Raw genomic sequence first — 25,299 nt, 5'->3', positions numbered from 1 at the left:
TATCTGAGTTACTGAAGACTTTGACAGTTCAAACCAGTCTGTCCATTCTCTGTTGACCTCTCTTATCAATAAGGCATTTCCGGGGCCTGGGTAGCTCAGTGAGTATTGATGCTGACTCGTACCCCTGGAGTCACGAGTTTGAATACAGAGCATGCTGAGTGACTCCAGCCAAGTCTCCTAAGCAACCAAATTGTGGCTAGGGAGGGTAGAGTCACATGGGGTAGCCTCCTCGTGGTCATGATTAGGGGTTCTCGCTCTCAATGGGGCGAATGGTGAGCTGTGCATGGATCACGGAGAATAGCATGAGCCTCCAATGCTGCGAGTCTCCACAGTGTCATGCACAGCGAGCCACGTGATAAGATGAGCAGATTGACTGTCTCAGAAGCGGAGACAACTGAGACTTGTCCTCCACCATCCAGATTGAGGTGAGTAACCTCGCCAACACGAGGGCCTACTAAGTAGTGGGAATTTGGCATTCCAAACTGGGAGAAAAGGGGGAAAAAATTAAATAAATAAAAAAGGCATTTCCATCCGCAGAACTGCCGCTCACTGGATGTTTTTCATTTCTGGTGCCATACGGAGTAAATTCTAGAGACTGTTGTGCATAAAAGTCTCAGGAGATCAGCAATTACAGAAATACTCAAACCAGCCTGTCTGGCACCAACAATCATCCATGCATTTATCTAATCAGCCAATATTGTGGCAGCAGTGCATAAAATCATACAGATATGGATCGGAAGCTTCAGTTAATGTTCACATCAACTATCAGAAAGGGGAAAAATGTGATCTCAATGATTAGGACTGTGGCTTGATTGTTGGTGCCAGATTTAATATAGATCTGTTTCTCACACACATCCATCTTACTTCATATAGAAGATATTAATGTAACAACTGGAGTCTTATGGATTCATTTTATGCCACCATTCACTTGCATTGTATAAACCTACAGAGCTGAGATATTCTTCTAAAATATTTAATTTTTGTTCTACAGAAGAAAGAAAGTCATCTACATCTGGGATGGCATGAGGTTAAATTATGAGATATGAGATCATTTTCATTTTTGGGTGAACTATCCCTTTAATCTAGTTGGCTACTTTTTGCTAGTAACTTTATTTTTAAACTGTAAACATTTTATTTGATTAAAACAGCAGTTTGACTATAGTTCACTACTTTAAGTTATGAGTAGCTTGTGGATTGGAAAGCTAGATTCAAAGTAGCTTCCACACACAAAGGCCAACATGTGGATTTATCCCTTAAACATTTGGCTTTCTGTGAACATTGTTGTTCCAAATTCTGCTGATTTACCGGTCACTATCCACTTGGCTTAAAATGATCAGGTTTTGTCAAAAACGCACTCTAAATTATGCTTCCAAGAATACATTGAAAATTATAATCAAACAATAATATTTGTCTTCCAAAACTGTTAATAAATTAATTTATGGAATTTAATTATAGCAGCATAATTTCAAGCTATTATTGCAAATTAAATAATTACATAATAACCTAAAAGTTTATTTGTAGTAACTTTTTTGTAAAGAAAACAGTATGTATATTGACATACTATATGTCTATGACATTTAAACAGGTGGCTAAAAACAACATTCATCTTTGTGGCTGAAAACAACATTCATTTTTGTGATGGGGCCAGAAAAAATATACAAATCTGAACTACTGTAGAAAAATCCTTATTGTTGAGCCCTGCTTTTAAATATAAGCTCCTTGAATTTGGCTACTGGTCATTGTCCATACGTAAGGAGGTATAATAAGCTGATACTGAAGACAGAGTGACTGTCAACCCTTCATGACAGAAACAGACACCTGAGGGAGGAAATCATGGCTACCTCTTTCCTCTGCATGACTGAGGGCCATCATGATTACACCTCATCTGCAGAGGACCAGACATGATTCCCTTTGCTATCTCCATCCAAAAATCCATGCACGTCCAGAAATGGAGGGGACATATTGACAGCCATCCATGACCTGTGATTACTTCTCCTGTCTACAATCTAATACCTCTTCATGACCAGCCTTGAGAAAGAAGAAGGCTTTACCTTCACACCAACTCAATGTTAAAACAAAACAAAAGGCACATAGTAAAATGTCTGATAACTGAATGTGATTTTACTTTCATGTTCACAGAAATTCTGTCTGACACCTCTCACATCAGGTAACATAGCTCACAAGAGCCAGCAATGGTTCCGGACTGTACTACATCACTGTGAAGACTTGGTCTGCTCAATGCACATCTAGGCTGAAATAGTGAAATCTTGGGCCTTTTTGCACTTTCAACCTCAGCTGTTTACACTTTGGGCAAACAAATTGGACTTTATCACATGACAAAACTGCTAGAATATGGTAATGTTAACATCTACTTGTACCCTTGAGCAACAAATACACAAATCTGAGCTTAGATGTCCCACATTTCCCTTACAAAAAAAATGTACTCTGGTGGCACTTTGGAATAACAGATAGCAACACCATGGTATTTTGACATACAGTATCCCATGGTACTGAAATTCATGCACCATGGTTTTTACCTTGTACTCCAATGTACTTCCAGGAATACCATGGTACTAGAATCACTTAACATGTCTAGCAAAACCATGGTACTATGTCAAAAATATGGTAGTAACATTAGTACTTTTATGTCTCAGATTAACCTAATTCACTCTAACTTCCATTTAGAGAGTTCTCAAAATATTGTTTCTAATAAAATTAAAAATCCATGAGATAAGTAGCAATACTTCAGATTTTATTAATTGCTCTTCACTGGTAGCACATAAAATATCATAATGCAACCCACCATGTGCAATAAAATATTGAATAATACATTTTTGGAGCATTTGGCATTATTAGAGCATTTGGCCATTTCTCGATGAACCAAATTGTCTTTTTGCCAGCCCGAGGCCAATAAAAGAACCTTTACATCACTTTGTCATTTTCTCATATTTAAGTCTTCATGCTAGAGGGCAGGATGTCTGTCTAATAACTTCTGAATGTGGTGTCTTTGTGTGATGCAGAGATCCTGACTCTAGGCCACATAATCACTTCATTCGGATCACATGCCTCTTTATAAATTAAATTTAACACTGAATGCAACCCTAACCCCAACAAAGCATATGACCAAAACAACTCCAGGAACAGAACCTTCTGTTACATTCAAAGACTCTGTGAAATGGTAAAAAAACGATTTCAAAGTTATGTTTGGTATTCTGCATTTGACATGTATGTACAGATGTCAGAAAATAAGGTTTGCTGCTGTCTTTATTGGCAAGTCTGATACTGAGTGAACAAGACTGAGGTTAGTCCAAAACATACATGGTTAAACCTCACTCTTTAGTGAGCACATCACAACATCAGTAAAGTAAATGCTTTAGGCTTTTACAGAAAAGACAATGAACGTGACGTTGTAATACAGAAATGTCCATTATCGTACATAAAAAGCAATACCTGATTTAATGATAGAACATCAGTTCAGCAACTGCCAAAAACCACAGAGTGCAAAAGTTTCTGAAACTGCTACATATTTCACTACTATGGTGAAACTATTAGGAAACATTACAGATCGAACTGATGCAATAAGAAGCTTTACAATAATAAACAAACTCCCAAGCACTAACTTTGTAAATTATGAACCCATGTTGTAATCATGATCCGATATCTGTTTGTGTCCTAATGGCACTTTATATAATTTATGCGCATGATAGCTGACCATACAGCTGGAAGATAATATAATTTTGTACCTAAACATGAATGATTCTAGGGTCTTCGGTCTTCACCCAATGCTGGCATGACAGTCACAAACATTCATTAAGAATGTTAATGTGCCGATAAGCCCACATTTATGTGCGACACATTGAAGCATCACAGGATTTGGCAATTATTAATGTGACAGACTCCAGTGCAAAGCGAATCAATTAAACGGAAGAATTCACATTTTCGGCACAGATAACTGCCTCAAGACGACAATTTTCACATGACAAAAAGAGGCCCATTCAGAGTTCTTCAAGGCCTGACAGGTCAAGAAAAGAAGTCTGAAACAAAGGCACCTTATAACCATCATCTCCTCTCTTTTAGTTGTCAGATCAGCTTTGCTAGTCCTGCTGGTGAAATGGCATCCCCCTCCCCAGCTGCCACAAGGCGCTTCTTCATGTCCTGTCAAAGGAATCTTTTATTCTATTTGCTCAGCATTAACATGTCACATTTATTGATCAGGCTTTTTATCTGGCTACAGCATGGCATGCCGCAACTGTACCCGCAGCTCTCTGATGTCTTGACATGCCTGACAATGTAATGCATATAATGCATGTATTAAATTGCCCTTAATGCAGAGGTGTGACTCTATGCGCGATTGGTAGATTCAGAGATGTCAGAGATGTTATATCCAGTCGGGATATGTAATTTTACATATTCTACAATGTTTCATATGACAGATAAATCCTTCAAAGGGAGGTATACAAAGTTTTAGCTATCAAAGCAAACATAAACAAATATGATTCAAAACAACAATGCAATTAATGCAGCAAAACATATAACATGACAAGCAAATATTATATGCATTCCTTGATGTGCATTGCCAATATCGTCCTACAAATAGCAAATTAAGGAGCTTAACAGAAGTTAAATAAAAGCAGAAGTAGAAATGCAAAAAAAAAAAAAAAAAGAAAAATACGAGTGTGGCAACTTGGCTTTAATGGTTATTTTCCATCCTTACAGAAATGATAAAGTAGGCCATTATCCTGTTAGAAAAGCTAGCAGAAACATGATGTCTTACCCTCTTCCAATACTTATGGATTTCCAGAGTCATGCTTGTCATCACTCAGCTCTGTCTCCCATCATCACCTCCTAATATAATCACTGGTCTGTTAAGAGTTACACTCAAACCCAAACAGTAATTTACCTTAAACAATTGAAGCTGAGATCTAATCTTCTTGCCAATTCTCCATATTTCCCTCCGAGAAAATCTGGAATATCTTCCCAATCATGTCCAATGCAGGAAACCTGCATCAAGGCATCAGACACACACAAAAGATGTGAATACATTTTACTGTCAAGTATGTCTGTCTATCTGTCTATATACAGCATATATGTTAGTATAAATAGTATTATATTATAATAAATAAATAGTATATTATGTTGTACATACAGCTGAAGTCAGAAGTTTACATACACCTCAGCCAAATACATTTAAATTCAATTTTCTCCATTTCTGACATTTAATCGTTGAAGACATTCCCTGTCTTAAGTCAGTTAGGAACACTGCTTTATTTTGAGAATGTGAAATGACAGAATAATAGTAGAGAGAATTATTTATTTCAGATTTTATGCATTTCATCACATTTCCAGTGGGTCAGAAATGTACATACACATTGTTAGTATTTAGAAGCATTGCCTAAATTGTTAAACTTGAGTTAAAATGTTTTGGGTAGCCTTCCACAAGATTCTCACTATAAGTTTCTAGAATTTTGGCCCATTCCTCCAGACAGAACTGGTGCAACAGAGTCAGGTTTGTAGGCCTCGAACATGCTTTTACAGTTCTGCCCATAAATTTTCTATCAGATTGAGGTCAGTGCTTTGTGATGGCCACTCCAATACCTTGACTTTGTTGTCCTTAAGCCATATTGCCACAACTTTGGAGTGAGGCTTTGGGTCATTGTCCAAATGGAAGACCCATTTACGATCAAGCTTTAATTTCCTGGCTGATGTCTTGAGATGTTGCTTCAAAATATCCACATAATGTTCCTTCCTCATGATGCCATCTATTTTGTGAAGTGCACCAGTCCATTCTGCAGCAAAGCACCCCACAACATGATGCTGCCACCCTCATGCTTCATGGTTGGGATGGTGTTCTTCCTCAAACTTTTTCCTCCAAACCTAACAATGTTATGTTTATGTCAAAACAGTAAAATTTTTGTTTCATGAGACCAGAGGACATTTCTCCAAAAAGTTATATCTTTGTCACCATGTGCACTTGCAAACTGTAGTCTGGCTTTTTTTAAGGCAGTTTTGGAACAGCGGCTTCTTCCTTACTGAGCAGCCTTTCGGGTTATGTCAATATATGACTTGTTTTACTGTGGATATAGATACTTGTCTGACTGTTTCCTCCAGCATCTTCAAAAGGTCCTTTGCTGTTGTTCTGGGATTGATTTGCACTTTTTGCACTAAACTTCAGTCATCACTAGGAGACAGAATGCATCTCCTTCCTGAGCGGTATGATGGCTGAGTGGTCCCATGGTGTATATACTTGTGTACTATTGTTTGTACAGATGAACGTGGTACCTTCAGTTGTCTGGAAATTGCTCCTAAGGATGAGGTTTTGGCTGATATCTTTTGATTTCATGATGTCAAGCAAAGAAGCACTGAGTTTGAAGGTAGGCCTTAAAATTCATCCACAGGTACATCTCCAAATCAGTACACCTCCTATCAGAAAATAATTGGCTAATTGTCTAAAGGCTTGACATCATTTTCTGGAATTTTCCAAGCTGCTTAAAGGCAGAGTTAACTTAGTGTTTGTAAATTTCTGACCCACTGGAAATGTGATATAGTCAATTAAATGTGAAATAATCTGTCTGTAAACAATTGTTGGGAAACTTTATTGTATCATGCACAAAGTAAATGTCCTAAACGACTTGTGTGTGGCTATATATATATATATATATATATATATATATATATATATATATATATATATATATATATATGTATATATATATATATATATATATATATATATATATATATATATATATATATATATTATATGATATGATATGGCTATATATTACTAGTTACTATTAACATTATTAAAATGGCCTGATTTGATGGGGAGACGAAAGATACAGTATGTGCTTGCTTGTCATGAAGCCGTTCACCTGCCCCATAAACATATTATGAGACTAATACCTCATTGCAAGATAGCATGTGCATTAAACCACTCTTATTACGTTAATCAATAACTATTCAAGTAATTCATAATGGAAACTAAATTCGTTTTCTTTTCTTTTTTTTGTGATTTGTCTCGTGACACAGAAGACAGCATCTTTTAAAAACACACTAACTCGCCATATGACTGCATTTGACTTGACAAAATCAAACAACAGTGCGCTTCGGGGCGTTTGGTTTCTACTGCATAAATCCACAATATAGGTCAAAGGAAAACGCGGTAGTTTATTTCACTTACCTGACTTCCATTCACTACAGCCATTGACTCGTTGTATGCCATTGCAGCCGAATGACAGTCCGCAAAAAAAATCAAGCAATGAAGGGCGACAACCACAAATCCCCAGTTTGTTCTGCTCCTAGGACTGAAATGTTTGCTTTATGTTTTTTTAATGTACTTTTAAACTAGACTCCGTGTGAACTTAACGTGTCTAATTTACTTCTTCCGCATGCTCTTGTCAGCTGATCTTGGGACGGAAGCACGCGCCACTGTTGAATTGCTCAAAGCCGTTTCAGTTTGTTATGTGCTGAAGCCTAGTATTCCTGAAGAAGTTGCATTGAAATGGTGGTGTTTGTCATTACTATTTGCAATGTGGACAGCTTTCTTTAAAAAGAAAATAAAAAAATAACAACAACAACAACAACAATAAACAAAAGTTTTATTCACTGGATTATGGAGAAACCGAATGGTGTTAAAATTGTAAACAACAACGTAGCCTATAAGAATTCATGAATCATATTTTACCCAGTGGTGGGCTCTTTCGCGTAATATAGCTTCGTAATTCGTGTGTTAATATAATCGTTTAAGCTCAAACAACACGTTAAAGCTTTATGGTTGTGGTGCTACAGAATGACTACATAGCCTACAGAGAGAGACGCGCCAGCGTTTCGGAGAAGGCTCTATGACGTCATAGTGGATCCTCCCATAGGCGGAAGTTTTGGACGCGCAGAAGCTGCACTGCGAGACAAGTGGAGGTTGCTTGTAGTGGTCGAGCGCAAACACAATAACAATAGTGTTACTAGTAGGGTAGGGTCCTGAAATATGCTTCATAAGACGCCAGTGGAAAATAAGTTCATATGGTCGTCATCTTTAGAAAATAAAAGGACTGTGCTTGTAAAATTATTTGTTCTTACCTGTCGCGTGACATTGGAGTGCGTGTGTGTAAATTCAGGTAAAGTGGTTTGTTGTGGTCTATTGTTAAACGTAATGATAGAAACTGCTTTGTAATGCACGTTTAATGGTTGCAAGAACCGTGTTTCTTTCTTTTGGTTGCGATTTCTATGTTTAAAAAAGAAAGAAAGCGGGCTACGGAAGGCGCTTCAGCACTGAGCTACACCCGCACCAGCCGCAGGATAAATTGTTTCCATTTTTAAAAGCACTGAAGTTACCTGAATTATCGCATTATGATTTTATAAGTATTTCCTAAACATATATATATATATATATATATATATATGTGTATATGCAGTCTTTTTAGGCACAGGTTTTGTGTTGCATGCATTTACTAGAATGCATTACAGATCTGTCTGCATCCTTTCAATATTATTTTTAACTTAACAGAAAAACAATCAGTGAGTAAGGCGTGTTATTGTTGATTTTGGTAAATCGGAATGTTCGTTCTTCAACTTTGACCACAGAAAATGTAGCCTATCAGCACAAGAACAAGGGTTTCAAGGGCGCTATATATATATATATATATATATATATATATATATATATGGCTAAAAGTAGGCTAGTCGCAGAGAGTCATTCATAAATATATAAAATATATGAAAATACAAACTAAACGTTACATTTAAATGTTAAATTGTGACCCTCTAAATTGTATTCCCATTTAAGGGTAGCCTAATACCAAGTGTTTGGCTCAGAAGCTCATTCGTCATGCTGACAATAAAAATATTTTTTTTGCCCGATGCTGGAAATGTAAGGTTACCCTTCCCTTCTCTGCCCTAATATAAGTCACGCATTTGGTCACGCACTGACACATCTTTGCATACTGACGAATGCTTCTCTATAGCTTTGTAACAATGGCCGATATCGCAGGCAAGTTCAACACTACGGTGTGTCTTTGAATATGTGTCGTAGCTATTTTAGAAAGATTAATAGGCCTAAGACAGCACAATATTCCACGATTTGCAAAAACATTATGTTATGTTAATGTTAAAATCAAGAAAGAAAAACATGCACTATTATTATTCTTTCTTCTTTTCTTTTTTTTTTTTAAATTGGAGCCAAACTGCATAAGTTCATCCGAGCACGGCCTATTTGTTATGGCTGAATAATACAAAATTTCTAAATTTGAGAACACTAACTTGTTTAGTGTTACCACTATTTGAAAAAGCCAAGTGCAACCAATAGGCTAATAACGGAAGACCGTGTGTGTGTGTGTGTGAGAGAGAGAGAGAGAGATAAATAATTGCCTCCCGAGTTCATTTAGGCCACGTTTATATGACAATAAAATAGTTTACATTTTATTTTAAAAGTTAGGTGTATATAGATTGGGCGATTTCATTTATGGTTCCATGTTTGTTGCAATTTAAATAAAGTTTATTAAATAAAAACACGTTCAAAAATTGAATTGTATAGTATAAGAGGCAACCGCAAAAAAGAAGAAAAAGCAGATTTATTGTTTCTCATACTACATCATGGTTATCTACTACTTCAATGTGTCTTAGATAGTCCTGCTAAATATAAAAAATAAATAATAATAATAAAAAACACGCTGATGACTGTCCACTCCAGATTTTCTTTCTTTCTCCAAGATGACCTGTCAAGCGGATTACCGCAGAAAGAGATTAATGTTGGAGGCGGGTTGCAATAATAATCGTTTTGTTTGATGTGACAACTTTGATAGGCGTTGATTTACTTACAAACTGATAGGCTTTTAATTGAGCGCCTCCATCCAGTGAGGGATGAAAGGCGAAGCACATTGAAAAGCTGCCCGATTGCCCCGGAGCCTCAATACTGATTAGCTGTCTCAGTGGTGAATAGTTCAAGGCATTTTAAACTTCTTTTCTCAAAGGTCTGACAGACCATTTCTCTTTCTTTTATGTATTTTCGTATTGTAAAAAAAATAAAAATAATAATAATAATAATAATAATTGTATTGTGTGTAAATAAAGCTGAGTTGACGTGAATGGACAAAAACTGTCTGGACAATTTTGTATTAGCCTATTATTATTTTATTCTCTTGTCTCTTTAACACCTCGACTCCGAGTGAGTCAAAGTTGTGTTGGTGTATGCCTGAGGCAATGTGTAGTGATAGCCTACTAGTGAGTGAGCAAAAAACATATAATGTCCGGAAAAACCTGAAACTGTATGTGGGGAAAAGAAAAGGAAAATGTAATTTCAAACAACTAAGATGTACACCCGTCTGAAACGTGACCTCAAAGTTTTTTTTTTCCTTCTGTTGAAGTGCAATTTAAGTTTGAAAATAATAAATGAAATAAATAAAAACAATTATACAAATACATAATTAAAAAATATGACAACAGGTAATGTAATGCAACATATCACAGTTGCATTGGTTAATTGCCCAACAATATAGGCCTCGTTTAATACATTGGCATAGGCCTATATAAATTCTGAATGATACTTAAATATGTTGCTTATACATATACAACGTCTTGGATATTTTAACTCTTAAGTTATAAGAGGTAAAATTATTGTATGGTAGATTATTATTATTATTATTTTAACTTAAAGACTAGATTTAAAATAAATAAAAATGGATTTCACTTTCAGACACAGTAGGCTATTCCTAAATAAAAGCTAAATGAAGTGGTTGATTTTCTCTGTTTCTCCATCGAGTCAAAATAAACAAGGGAAAATGTAGCCTAATTGTCTTGCCAGAGGTCTTCAACCAAAACCTTTCCAAACTGAATAAAACAAGGAGACTATGCCCCTGAAATTAAGTGACTCTTCTCCAGGATGCTTCTTTTGCCCTTTTCTCCGTCACTCGCGGCAAATAATCAGCTTCAAAAGCTGACGTGAAGTAAGAAAAAGGATTGACAGCGACTGACAAACAACTGATTGATTGCGGTGGAGCGGAATTGACAGTTGACGGAGGGGTGGGGATCGAAATAGAAGGGCTATGTATATTATATTGAAAACATGTGACATTCACATCCCTCCATCACTGCATTGGTCTGCTCTTGTCAACGCTTGTCTGATTGGGGAATTCAAACACTACAAGTTGATCTTCTGTTTAGGGTTTGATGTTTCCACTCGCGCGTGGCAGGCATATAAAAAGCCAAAAAAAACTTGGACACAAGAACCCAGATCAAATTGAACTCGAAACAATAGGATCCTAAAATACCCCCATACAAATAAACGTCTAACCAGAATAATAATAATAAAGCGGAATCTTGAAAATGTAAAGTTTCCATTCTGATTGTTAATGGGTTTCTTCGTGCTTAGGAAATTTGAGGCTTGATATAAACAGGAGCAGCAATGACAAAAAGAAGAAATATATTAGAAAGTCTTTTTTCTCCATAAATTACAATACATATGATAAAAGGTGATAAATCCAAGGCAATCTGCTCAAGAAACTGAATAACGACAAGTTTAAATGACATTTTTCACAGAGGCTGCGGCGTGCACGCCAACCTACGTATTGAGCAAAATCTCCTCCCCCTAATGTCAAAACAGAGGCGCTTGCAGGAGGAGGAACGTCACATCCCCTTGACCCTCCAATCACCTCGGGGTCCCATTTGATTGGAAGGCGGCAAGGGCTTTAATCTCGGACTAATTCAGCTGCTTTTGAAGTGAACATTTCTACCAGTTCTTGGTTTGGGAGAACAAGCGCGCGGACCTACGGGAAGAGACAGAGCGCGCGCTATGCATGTGGTTTCAGACACGGCTCCGGATCTGCGATAACCTCGCGCTCGGCTCCAGCCCTCATAACTGAACGGATTATACTATTTATCTTTATTTGTGCTATTTAAAAGAAGATTGCTAAATAATTATTATTTATGAATCTAATAAATGAAATACCAACAAAATACACGAGAATTGGGTCATGATCACATCGCCCTCTGCTTCAAGAAATAGTGATACTGATCTAGTGTGGGAACGCAGCAGCAGCTCTCGGAATAACAACTCCGCGGTCGTCAGCAAGCCTTTTCTTCATTCCGTCCCTCCGTCGGACCCATTACGGCAAGCTAACCGACTTCCCATAAAGATTTTGAAAATGCTTACTGCACGCGCAGGGCACATTTTACACCCTGAATACCTTCAGCCCCTACCATCCACCCCGATTAGTCCAATTGAGGTAAGATGAAATATGTTGCTTTTTAACCTATATATATATATATATATATATCTTAGCCTATATATTATTATATGAGTTTTCGGAGACATTACGGGAATCTTGGACTGGAACATACATTTTATGAAATCTTATTACAGAGTATTCTAATTTGTCCAAGATCCCTTTTTGTCTCACTTAACAGAAATATATAGCCTATGATTTGGAAATGTGTTCTTGGCATCGCATATACACCATTTCAGCCAGTTTTACGCGCGATGCGCAGATGGTGGGTCGCGTTTTTTTTTTTTTAAACGTTCAAGTAGAAACCATTAATCGTTTATTGAAATGTGTTTATTTGTTAGGTATTTTGGAAAGTGTGTGCTTAATGTTGTGCTTGCATACATTTGAGGATTCTAAGTCTCTTTTTTTATCTGTCCTCGCAGCTCGATGCCAAGAAAAGTCCACTGGCTCTTCTTGCGCAAACATGCTCTCAGATCGGTAAACCGGACCCTCCACCCTCCTCCAAACACTCATCGGTAACATCAAACGGATCTAACGAAAAAGAGTCCAAATCTGGTCCTTTAAAGCTGAGTGACATCGGTGTGGAAGACAAATCCAGCTTCAAGCCCTACTCAAAACCTTCGGATAAGAAGGACTCGTCTTCTGGGATGTCTAACGGAGAGAAGTCTGGTTTCCGTGTGCCTAGCGCCACCTGCCAGCCGTTCACTCCAAGGACTGGCAGCCCGAATTCCAGCACTTCGGCTTCCCCGATGCCGTCAGATGGGAAGGGAGAGAGGGATGAAAAAAAAGAGTCTGATTGTAATAAAAATTGCAACACAGATGGATCTGCCCCTTCCAGCGTCAGTCACAGCAGGATAAGCGTGAGCTGTGCGGGAATTAACGTGGAGGTCAACCAGCACCAGGAGACCACATCTGGATCAAAACCCACGACGTCGGAGTCATCGTGTGTAACCTCTTCTTCCTCAGCCTCCATCCTGGGCTCAGGACTTGTAGCCCCAGTTTCTCCATACAAACCTGGCCAGACAGTTTTTCCTTTACCTCCAGCTGGCATGACGTACCCTGGAAGTTTAGCTGGGGCCTACGCCGGCTATCCCCAACACTTTCTGTCCCACGGTGGAAGTCTGGTTAACGCACAGCTCGCCAGCTCATTAGGCTGCAGTAAAGCTGGATCAAGCCCCTTGGCCGGGGCATCTCCTCCATCCATAATGTCCGCTAGCCTTTGTAGAGACCCATACTGCTTGAGTTACCACTGTGCCAGCCACTTGGCCGGTGCAGCCGGGGCTTCCTGCGCACACGACTCGGCAGCTCTGAAGTCCGGATATCCTCTCATGTACCCAACACACCCTTTGCACGGTGTTCACTCCTCGCCGCCATCTTTTGGTGGACACCCTTTGTATCCCTACGGCTTCATGCTGCCCAACGACCCTCTTCCACATGTCTGTAACTGGGTGTCAGCTAATGGACCTTGTGACAAGCGTTTCCCATCCTCCGAAGAACTTCTTAACCACCTGCGGACACACACCGCTTTCACCGGGACCGAGAAGTTGATTTCGGGTTATCCGAGTTCATCGTCATTAGCGAGTGCTGCCGCTGCAGCCATGGCGTGCCATATGCACATGCCACCCTCAGGAGCCCCTGGGAGCCCCGGGACACTGGCACTTAGAAGCCCCCATCACGCATTAGGACTAAGCAGCCGCTATCACCCGTATTCAAAGAGCCCGTTGCCTACTCCCGGCGCGCCGGTTCCGGTACCCGCCGCCACCGGTCCTTATTATTCTCCCTATGCACTGTACGGTCAAAGACTCACCACAGCATCAGCGCTTGGATACCAGTAAAAAATGTCTTTCTTCAAATTTTTAGATTATAAAGATTCAAATATAAAGACTTTTATATCATCGCGCCACTTGAAGGACTGGATCCGTGGACTCACTGTATTTATTTATGTCAGCTTAAAGCGGGCAATAATACAAATGAAAATATTTGAGCAACTCAAAAGTGCATTACATTTGAAAAAACTCTGTAGATAACGTGAACACATGTTAGAATACTAATAAAATAGGGGTCTTCAGTTGGATGTTGATTTGGAATTGCTATGATTGTATTGTTCCATATTATTTAATGTCTCATTGAAAAGAAAATAATTGACATGCATGTTTGTTTCTTAAATCCTAAATTGTCCACATGATTTGAAAATGCCGTTATTTTTCAGGTGTACACCACGGAGAGAGAATTGGTATTTTTTGTATGTATTCTGAAAAATAAGAAACAATTCTGTTCCATATTTCTGTCTTCAGTATTTTTTTTTTTTAACTAAAACACCACCAAGGTTAATATATATCAATCAACTTTTTAAGTTTTATAATTCTATAAAATTATTGAAATACAAAAGGCAATCACTTAAACCAATTTCGGGTTAAAATTAAGAGTTATTTCGTCGGTGTCTGAGAGATTCTTTTTTTTTTTTTTTAATGATTGGCCCAGCAGGTTGGAAGTTTGGTATAATGATTCTCATCAATGACGCAAAACACGTTTCAAATTATTTTATTGCTTGTTCATTGAACTTTATAAATAAAAAGAATAGTTTATTTCTAAATACAACAATTGGCACTTTGTTTCATGTTATGCAACGGCGTTAAATTAAGTAAGTGGAGAATTTTTTTAAAGATTTTTTTCTCAGAACAACTTTGGCGTAAATGACACCACCGGTATTCGCTTTTTTATTCTAAAACAAATTAATTTGACCTTATTGCTGTCAGTCAATCATCTCACTTTCTCTACATTAGAATATAAATGGCTCTGTTGATTCTGCATCGCTTGTGGTTGTGTTGAACTGAACAAGGTTGAATTTTGTAATAGGCTAGTTTATAGCGAGTTAAAAATAACTGCAACCGCCAATGGCTTAATGTGGGCAATGAGATATGTCCGAGACAAGGTGAAGTGGGGGGGGGTTTAATGAATGACCCTGGCATTTTTAGCTTTTTTTAATTTGTGCACATGCAGCAATGTAAAGCATTTGCTAGAGATTACCTGTTTGGAGTTTCAATTGTGTTTTATGTGAATCAGCGAGAAATCCTATTTCCAATATTTCCTGGGTTAACCACGGACACTTAAATAGCACAATACTTTCAGTAATATTTTATTACAGTGAGTCATTACAAACATTGTCATTAGGTTCAGAAGTGTGAATTATATCTTTATTTAATTCTGTAGCTTAATTATATTATTAATGATACACTACAGTGAAAAAAACGCAGATCTATCTATCTATCTATCTATCTATCTATCTATCTATCTATCTATCTATCTATCTATCTATCTCTGTCGGTCTGTCAGTGCGCTCACCAAATAATTTCCCCAACAAAAACTCTTAAACTTATTATGTTTATATTAAAAATATATATTTCTAAACATGATTAGGCTACAATTAGCTGGTAACCTAAAAACAAAACAACAGCACAAAAAAAAAAAAAAACTAGATCTTATATCGAATGTTGATGCTTTCCAAAAATGTATAATGCACTATAAAGGATTTCCAATAAATAAATAAACAATTAATTCCAAAAAAAAAATGTTTTTAAAAATGCTAAAGGAAACGAATATGAAGTTATTTTGCTCATGAGAGGAATACAAAAAAAATGGTGGCTATATTTCCAACTTCACAAATACGGACCCTTGCTTAAAATGACTAATTAAAACCCATATTGATTTTGAATTAACTGGCAAACTTTGTAATAATAATTTGACAAACTACGCACTCAACAATGAGGCAATACACTTGTTATGTGACATCACTAATTTAATTAATTAATTAATTACATAACATAGGCCCTCACATAATTGAATTGCAAGTATAACTGCAATTTCAAGTAGGCTACAAATCGCCTCTCAATATTTTCGGTGTAACTTTTACATGAATCGTTAACTAGACAGCGCGAAATAAACTGCCGAGAGTTTTTACAGTTGCAACAGTTTTTCAGGTCAGATGAGAACTGTTTAGCCTCTTTCAAAATGTAGGCCTATTTCATTATTTATTTTTGGAACGATTAACCCCGAATAGGCTTGTCAAAAAATATCCTATAAATAAATGAACTGCATGAGTTTTATGAACAAAGCACAAACTATTGTCACCAGATTAATTAATGACTGTATTTACACTCCTAAAGCAGATCATTAAAGATGGAAAACTTCACCCGCCCAAAAATCTCTTACAAGCGGAGGGACTACACTATGTTCTTGAGGCCCACACAAGCTTTAAACTGATGTAATGACGGTGAAAGAGAGTAATTTCCATTTTTACCCACATCATGGTGGCTGTGAGGAGGCCCCCGATGGAAAGCCATTCATCATGTGCCCCTCCTCCCGGGCCTGTCATCAGAGCAGCTAGCAGGCACATGTGTGCATAAATTACCCCTCTTGCCTTCTTACACTGCTGTTCTCTGTGGCTAAGGAGTATAAAGAGAAACAGAACTCCACTGCCTGGTATAAAGCATGACTTACACCACTGATCAGCCCTACAATGAGCATGTTTAGGTTGATAAATAAAGTGAATACCTTCCATAGTGGTCTTGTGTAAGGTCCCAGGCAACCACAATCTGGAAAAAAGTTGGATTGGAATGTCAGATTAACCTATGACAACAAGGGTTTGTTATATGAGATGAATCTACAGCCTCATTCGTGGAGAAAAATCATTTCACAGATCAGCATACGCTACATGATTTTTTAGAAAACAGAGCATTGCATTAAATAATTATCATTGAAACGGTGCTTAATGTTTTCATGTGTACAGTGTATGGCCACACTCCAAGTTTCATGCCAGAGGTGCTAAAAACTAATTGCATTGGTATAGAGATGCATGGCTGATTTACGGGCCACGTCGAGGAGGCTGTGCCAAGGTATCCTGACACACAAGGCCTTGCTGCTCTGAATCTACCCTTTTACTGGAGCTGCTATAAACTCTCTCACTACTGAAAGCCGGACTTCAGCAGACACCTGGATTGCCACCACTGATTTGCACTTCACTCTCTTATTAAATAGCACAAAACTACTACTGACACCAATGTAATTACTAGGCGTGTGATAAAATAAACAGACATGCTGTAGTCTGACATGCCAATTCTATGCTTAGAGCAACAGCTGTGTCAATATGTGAGTGCCATGTAAATGCTAAACTTCAAGACATAAGTCAGAGACAATTATCTCTCTCTCTCACGAGAGTGGCTTGATTTATGGGATTAGGATAATGACATGAAATCCTTTTTAGCTGCAATACAGAGACTATCATTAGAATCTCTCATATGAGATTAATTAATGTTCGACCAGTCTTGCAATCAGACTTCTAACTTTTAAATCAAGTTTTTTGACCATTTAAAGAACACCAGCAAAAGTAAAACTTTTTTATTGCTCCCATAAACTTCTTCACCAAAAGGTGTTTTGCTACAACCCATAGCAGCTATCTTAAGCAGTGATTTATGTTGACACAGGATGTGGAAATGACCACAGCTTTTGTGATTGCAGTAATGAAGCCATAAACCAAATAGCATGAAATGAAGCAGGAGCTCGGTGATTTAATCAGCTCATAAACAGATCCACTGCATCAAGTAAATGACGTTATTACCCATCTGAAGTAAATCTTGCTAATCTCCAGAGATAAAATCAACATCATCAATTGTCACATGTCATATTCATCAATGCTAAATCGTCCCCTTTTGACAGATTAATCCAGTCCACGGCTCCCAGAGAGAGTGGTAATGGAGACCCAGGCAAACATTTCACTCATTGAACACGGCAGGCTCCTAGTACGCTCAGCGTTTACACGCACATTCCCTCCCTCATTGATTTACAAATTCAAAGTGCTCATCAAGGTGAGATAGGCCCGGAGAAAAATGGCTTCCGTGACGGCTTGTCATTCAAATAGCCTGCTATGCGAGGCACCTTCTTGTGCTTTAAGTGCCTAATTGAGGTCATTTATGGCAGCTCTTGGGGCTCCGCTATCATATCTCAATGCCTGTTTCATTTGCACATTTTGGGGTTTTGACAAAGAATATTTTATGGAAATGAGACCATTCTCTGAGAGTACTTAATGGCTCTTTTCATAAAGAGCCCAGTGATGGCTCTGATGTCTGTCTATGTTAATAAGAGAACTGTAAGTTGGCTTTGACAAGTGAGACCTTGTGCTTGCATTTGAAATGATCTGTGTCTCCATGTTTTTAGTGTGGTTGACCAAAGTTCTACAAGGTCACACTGCTTATTTGAAGCCAAGCATATTCTACAAATGTCAGGTTTAATCTTTTAATAATGTTGTCTGTGATTAAATGTTGGGTGATTCTATTTCAACGCACTCATTGGCACTTTGATATTTTTGGTTGATATGACAAAAATAAAAAGTTCAAAGTAAATGTTACAACTTGTACATTGTCTCTTTTGGAATAAAAATGTCTGCATACTAGGTATATATACTACACCATGATATTTTTCAGAACAGTTTGGGAGACTAGTGTTGTTTGGGACACTTTTCATTCTTTTCATGACTATTTTTCATTAAAATCTCTGGTGGAACAAACATAAAGAGACCTTCACTAGGTGCAAATGAAAGCTGAGTTAACCCTGAGTTCTGCATTTGTGCCAACCAACCCCATTGCTAGTTTTCAGAAAAAAGCAAAACACAGGACAACAAAACTAAACACGCATTTGTCTTATATCGTTAAAATGAGTAATGATTATGTAATTACTATAATTATAGTAATATGAATATGATTAACACGTACATGTAAATTGATTTATGGACTAATGGTTTAATACATTTTTTAATTAATATGAAAACGTTTAGTTATATAAATATATTCATACTGTATATTATATTAACTTTTATAAGATGTAAATCATTACTTATATTATCTTGCATAAATGTAAAACTTTTCAAATCACTTAATTGATAGTAACTAATTGTATCATTGGCTTGACTTGGTATGTGTTATAATAATAATATGTGTGTGTGTGTGTGTGTAGGTTTAAGTGGTTTACGTAGGACATTTTTAGGTTACAAACTGGTAATTACAAGGGTAATATGCTATAAATATTGTTTATGAGGACATTTCTAGTGTCCCCATAATTTAAAATCACTTAGAAAACATACTAACAATGTTTTAATGAAAATGTAAAAATGCAGAAAGTGTTTTCTGTGAGGGTTAGGTTTAGGGGATATAAGCTGTAGTATGTACAGTATAAAAATCATTATGTCTATGAGAGTACTCATAATGATATCTGCACCAACGTGTGTGTGTGTGTGTGTGTGTGTGTGTGTGTGTGTGTGTGTAGGCATTAAGTTAAATGGTGTTTGTGAGGGTTCTGAGTTGTTATATATTCTTTTCCTTTGTAGACAATATGCTAGCCTGTTCAAAAACCAATGTGCCATCCAACCCCCAAATCATTGTGCCAACCAACCCCACTCACAATCTTTTAGTAAATTACATTAACCAGTTAACATGGCTTATCAAAGGCCAATCCTATATCAAAATACAGCTAACTAAATTCAGTATTAAAGGAATAGTTCGCCCAAAAATGAAAATTATCTTATAATTTACTCATACTCATGCCAGTTGTGTGAGTTTCTTTCTTCTGCAAAACACAAATATTATTAAATATTTCAGCTCTGTAGGTCTAAACAATGCAAGTGAACGGTGGCCAGAACTTTGAGAATCCAAAAAGCACATAAGAAAGCAAAAACAGTAATCCATAAGACTTGATATGATAAGTATGGGTGAGAAACAGATCAATATTTAAGTCCTTTTTTACTATACATCTCCACCTTTGACCAGCCTCGACCAGAAGGTGGTGATATGAATGAAGAATGTGAATAGCAAAAAACAAAATAAAAATGTGAAAGTGAAAGTGAATATTAGTAAAAAAGAACATAAATATTGATCTGTTTCTCACCCACACCTATTGTATTGCCTCAGAAGATATGGATTTTTCTTTTCTTTCTTTTTTCTTTTTTTTTCGAAATTCGAAATCATGTTTCCAGAAGCTCCTCTGATGTGAACTGTAGAGGCATAGGAAGGCAGCTCAAACAGGAATGTAACAACACACAGAATCTGTCCTTTGCACTCATGCACGTTGTCATTCTTTAGAACACTTTTTTTAAGCACATTTCTGATTATAATAAAATTGCATGCCATACTCTCTGTGGGGTTGTTAAAACATGTGTGCAATGCGATGAAAGTTCATTTTCTTGAGCAGACACTGAATAATATTAGCAAGCACATTTCCATTCAGGATGGATGCCATGACAGACCTAATGATGGACTGTCAACAGGCCTCACTGGTGATGCTAATATCCGAGTTATGAGGAATGATCTTTCTGATCCTCTTAGATATATGGAATTGAAATTAGAATGTGTAAGACTAAAGTGATTTCTGACAGCTTTATCTAGCAAGCAGATTTCAGTTATTAAAGTATAACAAACATCAGTGTTTCTCTGACAGTTCAGTTTCAGAATCTTGAACTTACTCAAGTTAAACAGCTGATGGATTCTAACATTTTGTGTAACCAAGGGAAACAGCCACTGCAATATATGTAAGCTTATTTTCATAGCTCTGGTGATAATGCCCTTACAGATCACACATTGCACAGAAATATTTGAGGATGCTAGCCATGATGAGCGTTGCACAGCCAAACTAATGGATCTGATCAAGAGACAAATGGGTCCAGACACGCAACAACACAGCCTCAGGAATTATGGACCTTCACATCACTTTTATTTCTTTAATGCATTTCAGTGTTAACTGAAATTAGGAGCTCAAATTTACTCTCAGTCCTTCTTTGCTCTTGCCCTGCAGACAAAGACGCAACTTTGAAGAAAATAACACATGGGTCACGTCGGTGTTTTGCATGAAAATAAAGCAATTACCTGTTTGAAGAAGCATTGTATGATTAGAGGAAGACTAAAATGTGTTATTACTTATCTCATCGCTTGTAATATAATTGGAGAGCTCTGTATGTGTGCGACTGCAGGGAAATGTTAATGCATTCTTTCCACAACACAATGAAAAGCAGTTACAATGCTTCCTGCGGGCACTGCATTATGCCTATTCAAAAAGGTCGAACTTGGTTGAGTATATTAAAGTACGACTTGTGTTTTGTAGGGAATAAGAAAGTGACACATGATACATAACTGCACTTCAAGGAACATGACTGGTAATTCATCAAAAGCCAAAGGTCTATCAATCATAAGTGTCATGACAATGAAATCACAGTGTGCGGTGGCTTTACCAAACTTAAAAGCGAGCTGCTCTTAGTTGACTAAACAGTACAATTCGCAAACGTTAATGTGTTCAACAACCGTACAGAGTGAATTAGCATTGCATATTTTATAATTACTGAATAAATGAGTGGGTATTAAGAAATTGTCTAGCAATGGAATCTTTCTACCCCAGCATGCTCCACTGACTATCTTCTTCTGACAGTTTATTTCTCTCTGCTGTCTGGGGGCAAACACCTGTCTCCTCTCAAAGCAGTCTGCTTCTGACAGGCTGTGTGGAGCTTCTCCCTTCGGCTCGGACACATCTGGTGGGAGATCACAACTCCAGCAGTGTCTCCATACACACATCCATCAGCCCACAGCCATACACTCACACACGTAGGGATATGCTAAAAGGTCATAAGCTCAACTTTCCATGGCAGAGGATAACACTGAACTAAGAAGTATTATTAAAACATGACAGAAAAGTCATTGATTTCTGCAGTGAATATTATACAAATCTTCAAGATTAACATGAAAAGAGAATTTCAAGAAACTAATTGGTGTCCCTTTTTTTTATATAATTAGAGGCACAAATCCAATGTTTTTTGTTGTGAGAGTTGCATATTTTGTTTAAACTACAAATTTATATTAAATTAATATAATATAAAATGAATGAAAAAAAATTTAACAAAACATTTGATGACATTTGATGTGTTCAAAACAATCTACAACCTTCTCAACTGTATCCAACAATTAAAACCATACAACAGTGACATTTACATTTATGCATTTGGAAGATGCTTTTATCCAAAGAGACTTACAGAGCCCTTATTACAGGGACAATCCCCCCGGAGCAACCTGGAGTTAAGTGTCTTGCTCAAGGACACAATGGTGGTGGCTGTGGGAATTGAACCAGCATCCTTCTGCTTACCATCTCTGTGCTTTAGCCCACTACACCAACACCACTCCCATACATACCTATTTACAGAATCTGTTGATTGTAATTAACAAATTGTAATTACCAAGATACAGAATATTGTTACATGTCTTGGTAATATATTATTTTAATATTAAGCTGCATTTTGAAACAGGTTAAGCACCTTCTCACCATTTTCTTTTCTTTTCTTTTTTCATTGCGTGCCCTGTTTTGTGCCACATTTGTGGAAAGTGCCAAATGGACATTTAATAAGCCAAAAAGCAGTTATATAACCTGTACACAATGGTGCCTTTAATCATTAAATATGGCAGCTTTTTATGCTATCATTGGAGTGCTTGAAAAATTACCTGAAGGGAGAACATTATATCTGGGCTCCATACATCATCCACATGTCTCCCTCACAGGGGGAGGCGCTGGAGCCTCCACCTGCTATGGTATCCTTGACCCTGATCCCCCCCCCTTGTACTTCAGCATGGCCGAGTGCTGGAACTCAGAGGATATCTGTGTACCATGACCTCCCACAGATAACTGCCGCCTCTCTGAAGACAACAGCCACAATTCATAGCCACTCAATGCAGTCATCTGCAGCTGCATGCCATATGGAGCTGGGTCTGGGAGCTGCTATTGCCTGCTCAAGTGGGCTTATGTGGGCATATAAAACCTACAAGAAGTGAAAAGAATATTTGAATGGATGTTATACTAGAATTTATGTTTACTGACTTTAAAGGAATGTTCCGGGTTCAATACAAGTTATGCTCAGTTGACAGCATTTGTGGCATAATGTTGATAAACACAGACATTTATTTCGACTTGTCTGTCCTTTTCTTAAAAAAAAAAAAGTACAGCCACAAAATGTAAACAATATGTGTGTTAACGTGATTTTATTATGATAAAATCGCTTACTAACCTTTGCTATACAAAGTTACATCCAATTTTACAACTTTGTTGCCATGACAACGTAACCGTAAAAATCATAAAATTATAAGATTCACATTTCTGCCTTTAAACCCACCAAATGTTGTGGTATTCAACATTATGCCACAAATGCTGACTACTGAGCTCATATTGGATCAACTATGAATATTCCTTTAATCTGAGAAATGAAAAGAATGTCATTCAAATCTGGGATGGCATGAGGGTGAGTAAATAATGAGAGAATTTATGTTTTTGGGTGAACAAACCCTTTAAAGGAATATTTAACCCCAAATTCTGTCATGCTTTAGTTACCCTCATGTTGATTCAGACCTGTATAACTTCCTTTGTTTTCTATGTAACACCAAAGGAGATAATTGATAAATGATGACAGAATTTTCCTTTTAATGTGAAATATCCCTTTAAATGTAGGAAATATGGATAATCTACACATAAACCTGAGCATGTGAGGGCATAATAGCTCCTCCTATAGGCACAGTCAAATTTCTTTTAGGCCTTTCCAAGGCACATAAGCATACCAGAGAGTTCCATCAATCTAATAAAGTAGGAAAAGAAGAAACATATATTTGTTAATTCAAATCTCATGAATCATTTTAATCTAGTTACACAGTCATGCGCTTTTTTCCAATTTTAAACCACGTCAATCTTACATCATCTGTCTAGAGTTATTATTTTGCATTTGCAGTGGTACAGATTTGAAAAATGTCCAAAGACAAATTCCTATTTTGACAAGCATCAAATTTCCCCTATGGGTGGGTGGAAGAGATTGATGTGCCGTCACTCAAATGGGGCATATGATGACAGGTTGTCATGTTGAGGCGTTGACATGGTACGGGAATAAATCAGAGCAAATTATAAATGTAATATTTAAACACTTGCAATAAGAGAGAATAATATTCACGCAGTGTAATATTTGGTTCTGCCGCTTATAATTTAATATTTAATTTAATGCAAATTTAATGAGGCCTCTCCTGTGTTAATGTCACATATACTCTGGCTGCGCTTTAGTCTTCATCCACTTTGAGCTGAACAGATTTTTTTCTTTAAAGTGCACACGACACCCTTTCAAGTTTCATTACAAAGCCAAAAAATACAATGACATTTGCACCTTGTAATTAGGTCCAAGGCACAATGAAGTATGCCAATAACCTTTAGCAGAAAAGGCTTCCATTGAGAGTTGCGTGTTGCACTCCAAGGAAGATCATTCATAATTAGTCTTGATGAATTATTTGTGACAGAACAGTAAAATACAGCGAGGTTTTAGCTGGCCTCTGGCTTTTAGCATGTAATGCACTCAATGTTAACAGTGTGCACGCTTAACCTGTATACATGTTTCGCTAAATATAAGTGATGGATGGGACAAGCTCTCTAATTTGCTACATTCCACTAAATAATTTACTAGTATGTGCTTTTCTAGAACCATGAATGTTTTCTGTTGAGTGCATTGGGTGTTAAAGTGTCCTGGAGGCAGGGCCAGGGTGAGGAGGTGGACTTCAGCCATGATTAATAATCTGCCCCGCACCTGGTAAACACAGTATGTATCACTAATTACAAAGACGCAAATCCAGACCTGCGTGCAAACTTTTCGTGCCGTGATCCAAAGGTAATAAGGTACATCTGATGTGGCATACAAACAGGCACATAAAAATATATTTTTAAATATTTGATGCATGATTTACCTTCAGCGTTCACAAGGGAGCAGTATGATAAAATATTAATGGGGCTGTTTTCTGTGAATGTTTGTTTTTGTCAGTCAGTTCAAAGAAAAATACGGTCACTCCCAGTAGGACTTCACTCTTTGGTTGGTAAATAAAGCCATATAATATTCTGAAGTTGTTAATACTGTTTCATTGGCATTGCCAATCAAAAGCCATTGTCTTATGGCACTTCTTATGGGCAAATATTTAACCTCACTGGTATAGTGCTTTTGAAATGAGGAACTGCTTGTGGTAACAAGCAAAGTGAATCACCAGATGAT

General features: G+C 37.3%; 2 protein-coding genes across 2 annotated transcripts in view; one reads left to right on the top strand and one right to left on the bottom strand.

The window, feature by feature from the left end:
• lrmda (leucine rich melanocyte differentiation associated) overlaps positions 1–7,389 on the bottom strand; it is a 414,887-nt gene extending 407,498 nt beyond the window's left edge. The window contains exons 1-2 of the mRNA XM_052089535.1: positions 7,181–7,389; positions 4,901–5,001 (exon numbers count right to left, since the gene is read on the bottom strand). Of these exons, the coding sequence (XP_051945495.1) occupies positions 4,901–5,001; positions 7,181–7,222 (143 nt within the window). The 5' untranslated portion in view covers positions 7,223–7,389. The remainder of the gene's footprint in view (positions 1–4,900; positions 5,002–7,180) is intronic.
• Positions 7,390–11,705: 4,316 nt separating this feature from the next.
• On the top strand, positions 11,706–14,509 carry znf503 (zinc finger protein 503). Its single transcript, XM_052090071.1, has 2 exons — positions 11,706–12,212; positions 12,635–14,509. The coding sequence occupies exons 1-2, from the start codon at positions 11,961–11,963 to the stop codon at positions 14,045–14,047; spliced, it is 1,665 nt and encodes a 554-aa protein (XP_051946031.1). The 5' UTR covers positions 11,706–11,960; the 3' UTR covers positions 14,048–14,509.
• The last annotated feature ends 10,790 nt before the right edge of the window (positions 14,510–25,299 follow it).

Source organism: Xyrauchen texanus, chromosome 24 (genome assembly GCF_025860055.1).
Source record: "Xyrauchen texanus isolate HMW12.3.18 chromosome 24, RBS_HiC_50CHRs, whole genome shotgun sequence".
NCBI lineage: Eukaryota > Metazoa > Chordata > Actinopteri > Cypriniformes > Catostomidae > Xyrauchen > Xyrauchen texanus.
Note: the sequence above shows the minus strand (reverse complement) of the source record. Positions and strands in the feature narration are given on the sequence as shown.

What these genes read in the sequence shown, in the direction of transcription:
- znf503 (XM_052090071.1), top strand. Translation starts at nt 11,961, where the DNA reads ATGATCACATCGCCCTCTGCTTCAAGAAATAGTGATACTGATCTAGTG. An exon ending in CCCCGATTAGTCCAATTGAG is followed by an intron (nt 12,213 to 12,634) that starts GTAAGATGAAAT and finishes CTGTCCTCGCAG; the next exon opens with CTCGATGCCAAGAAAAGTCC.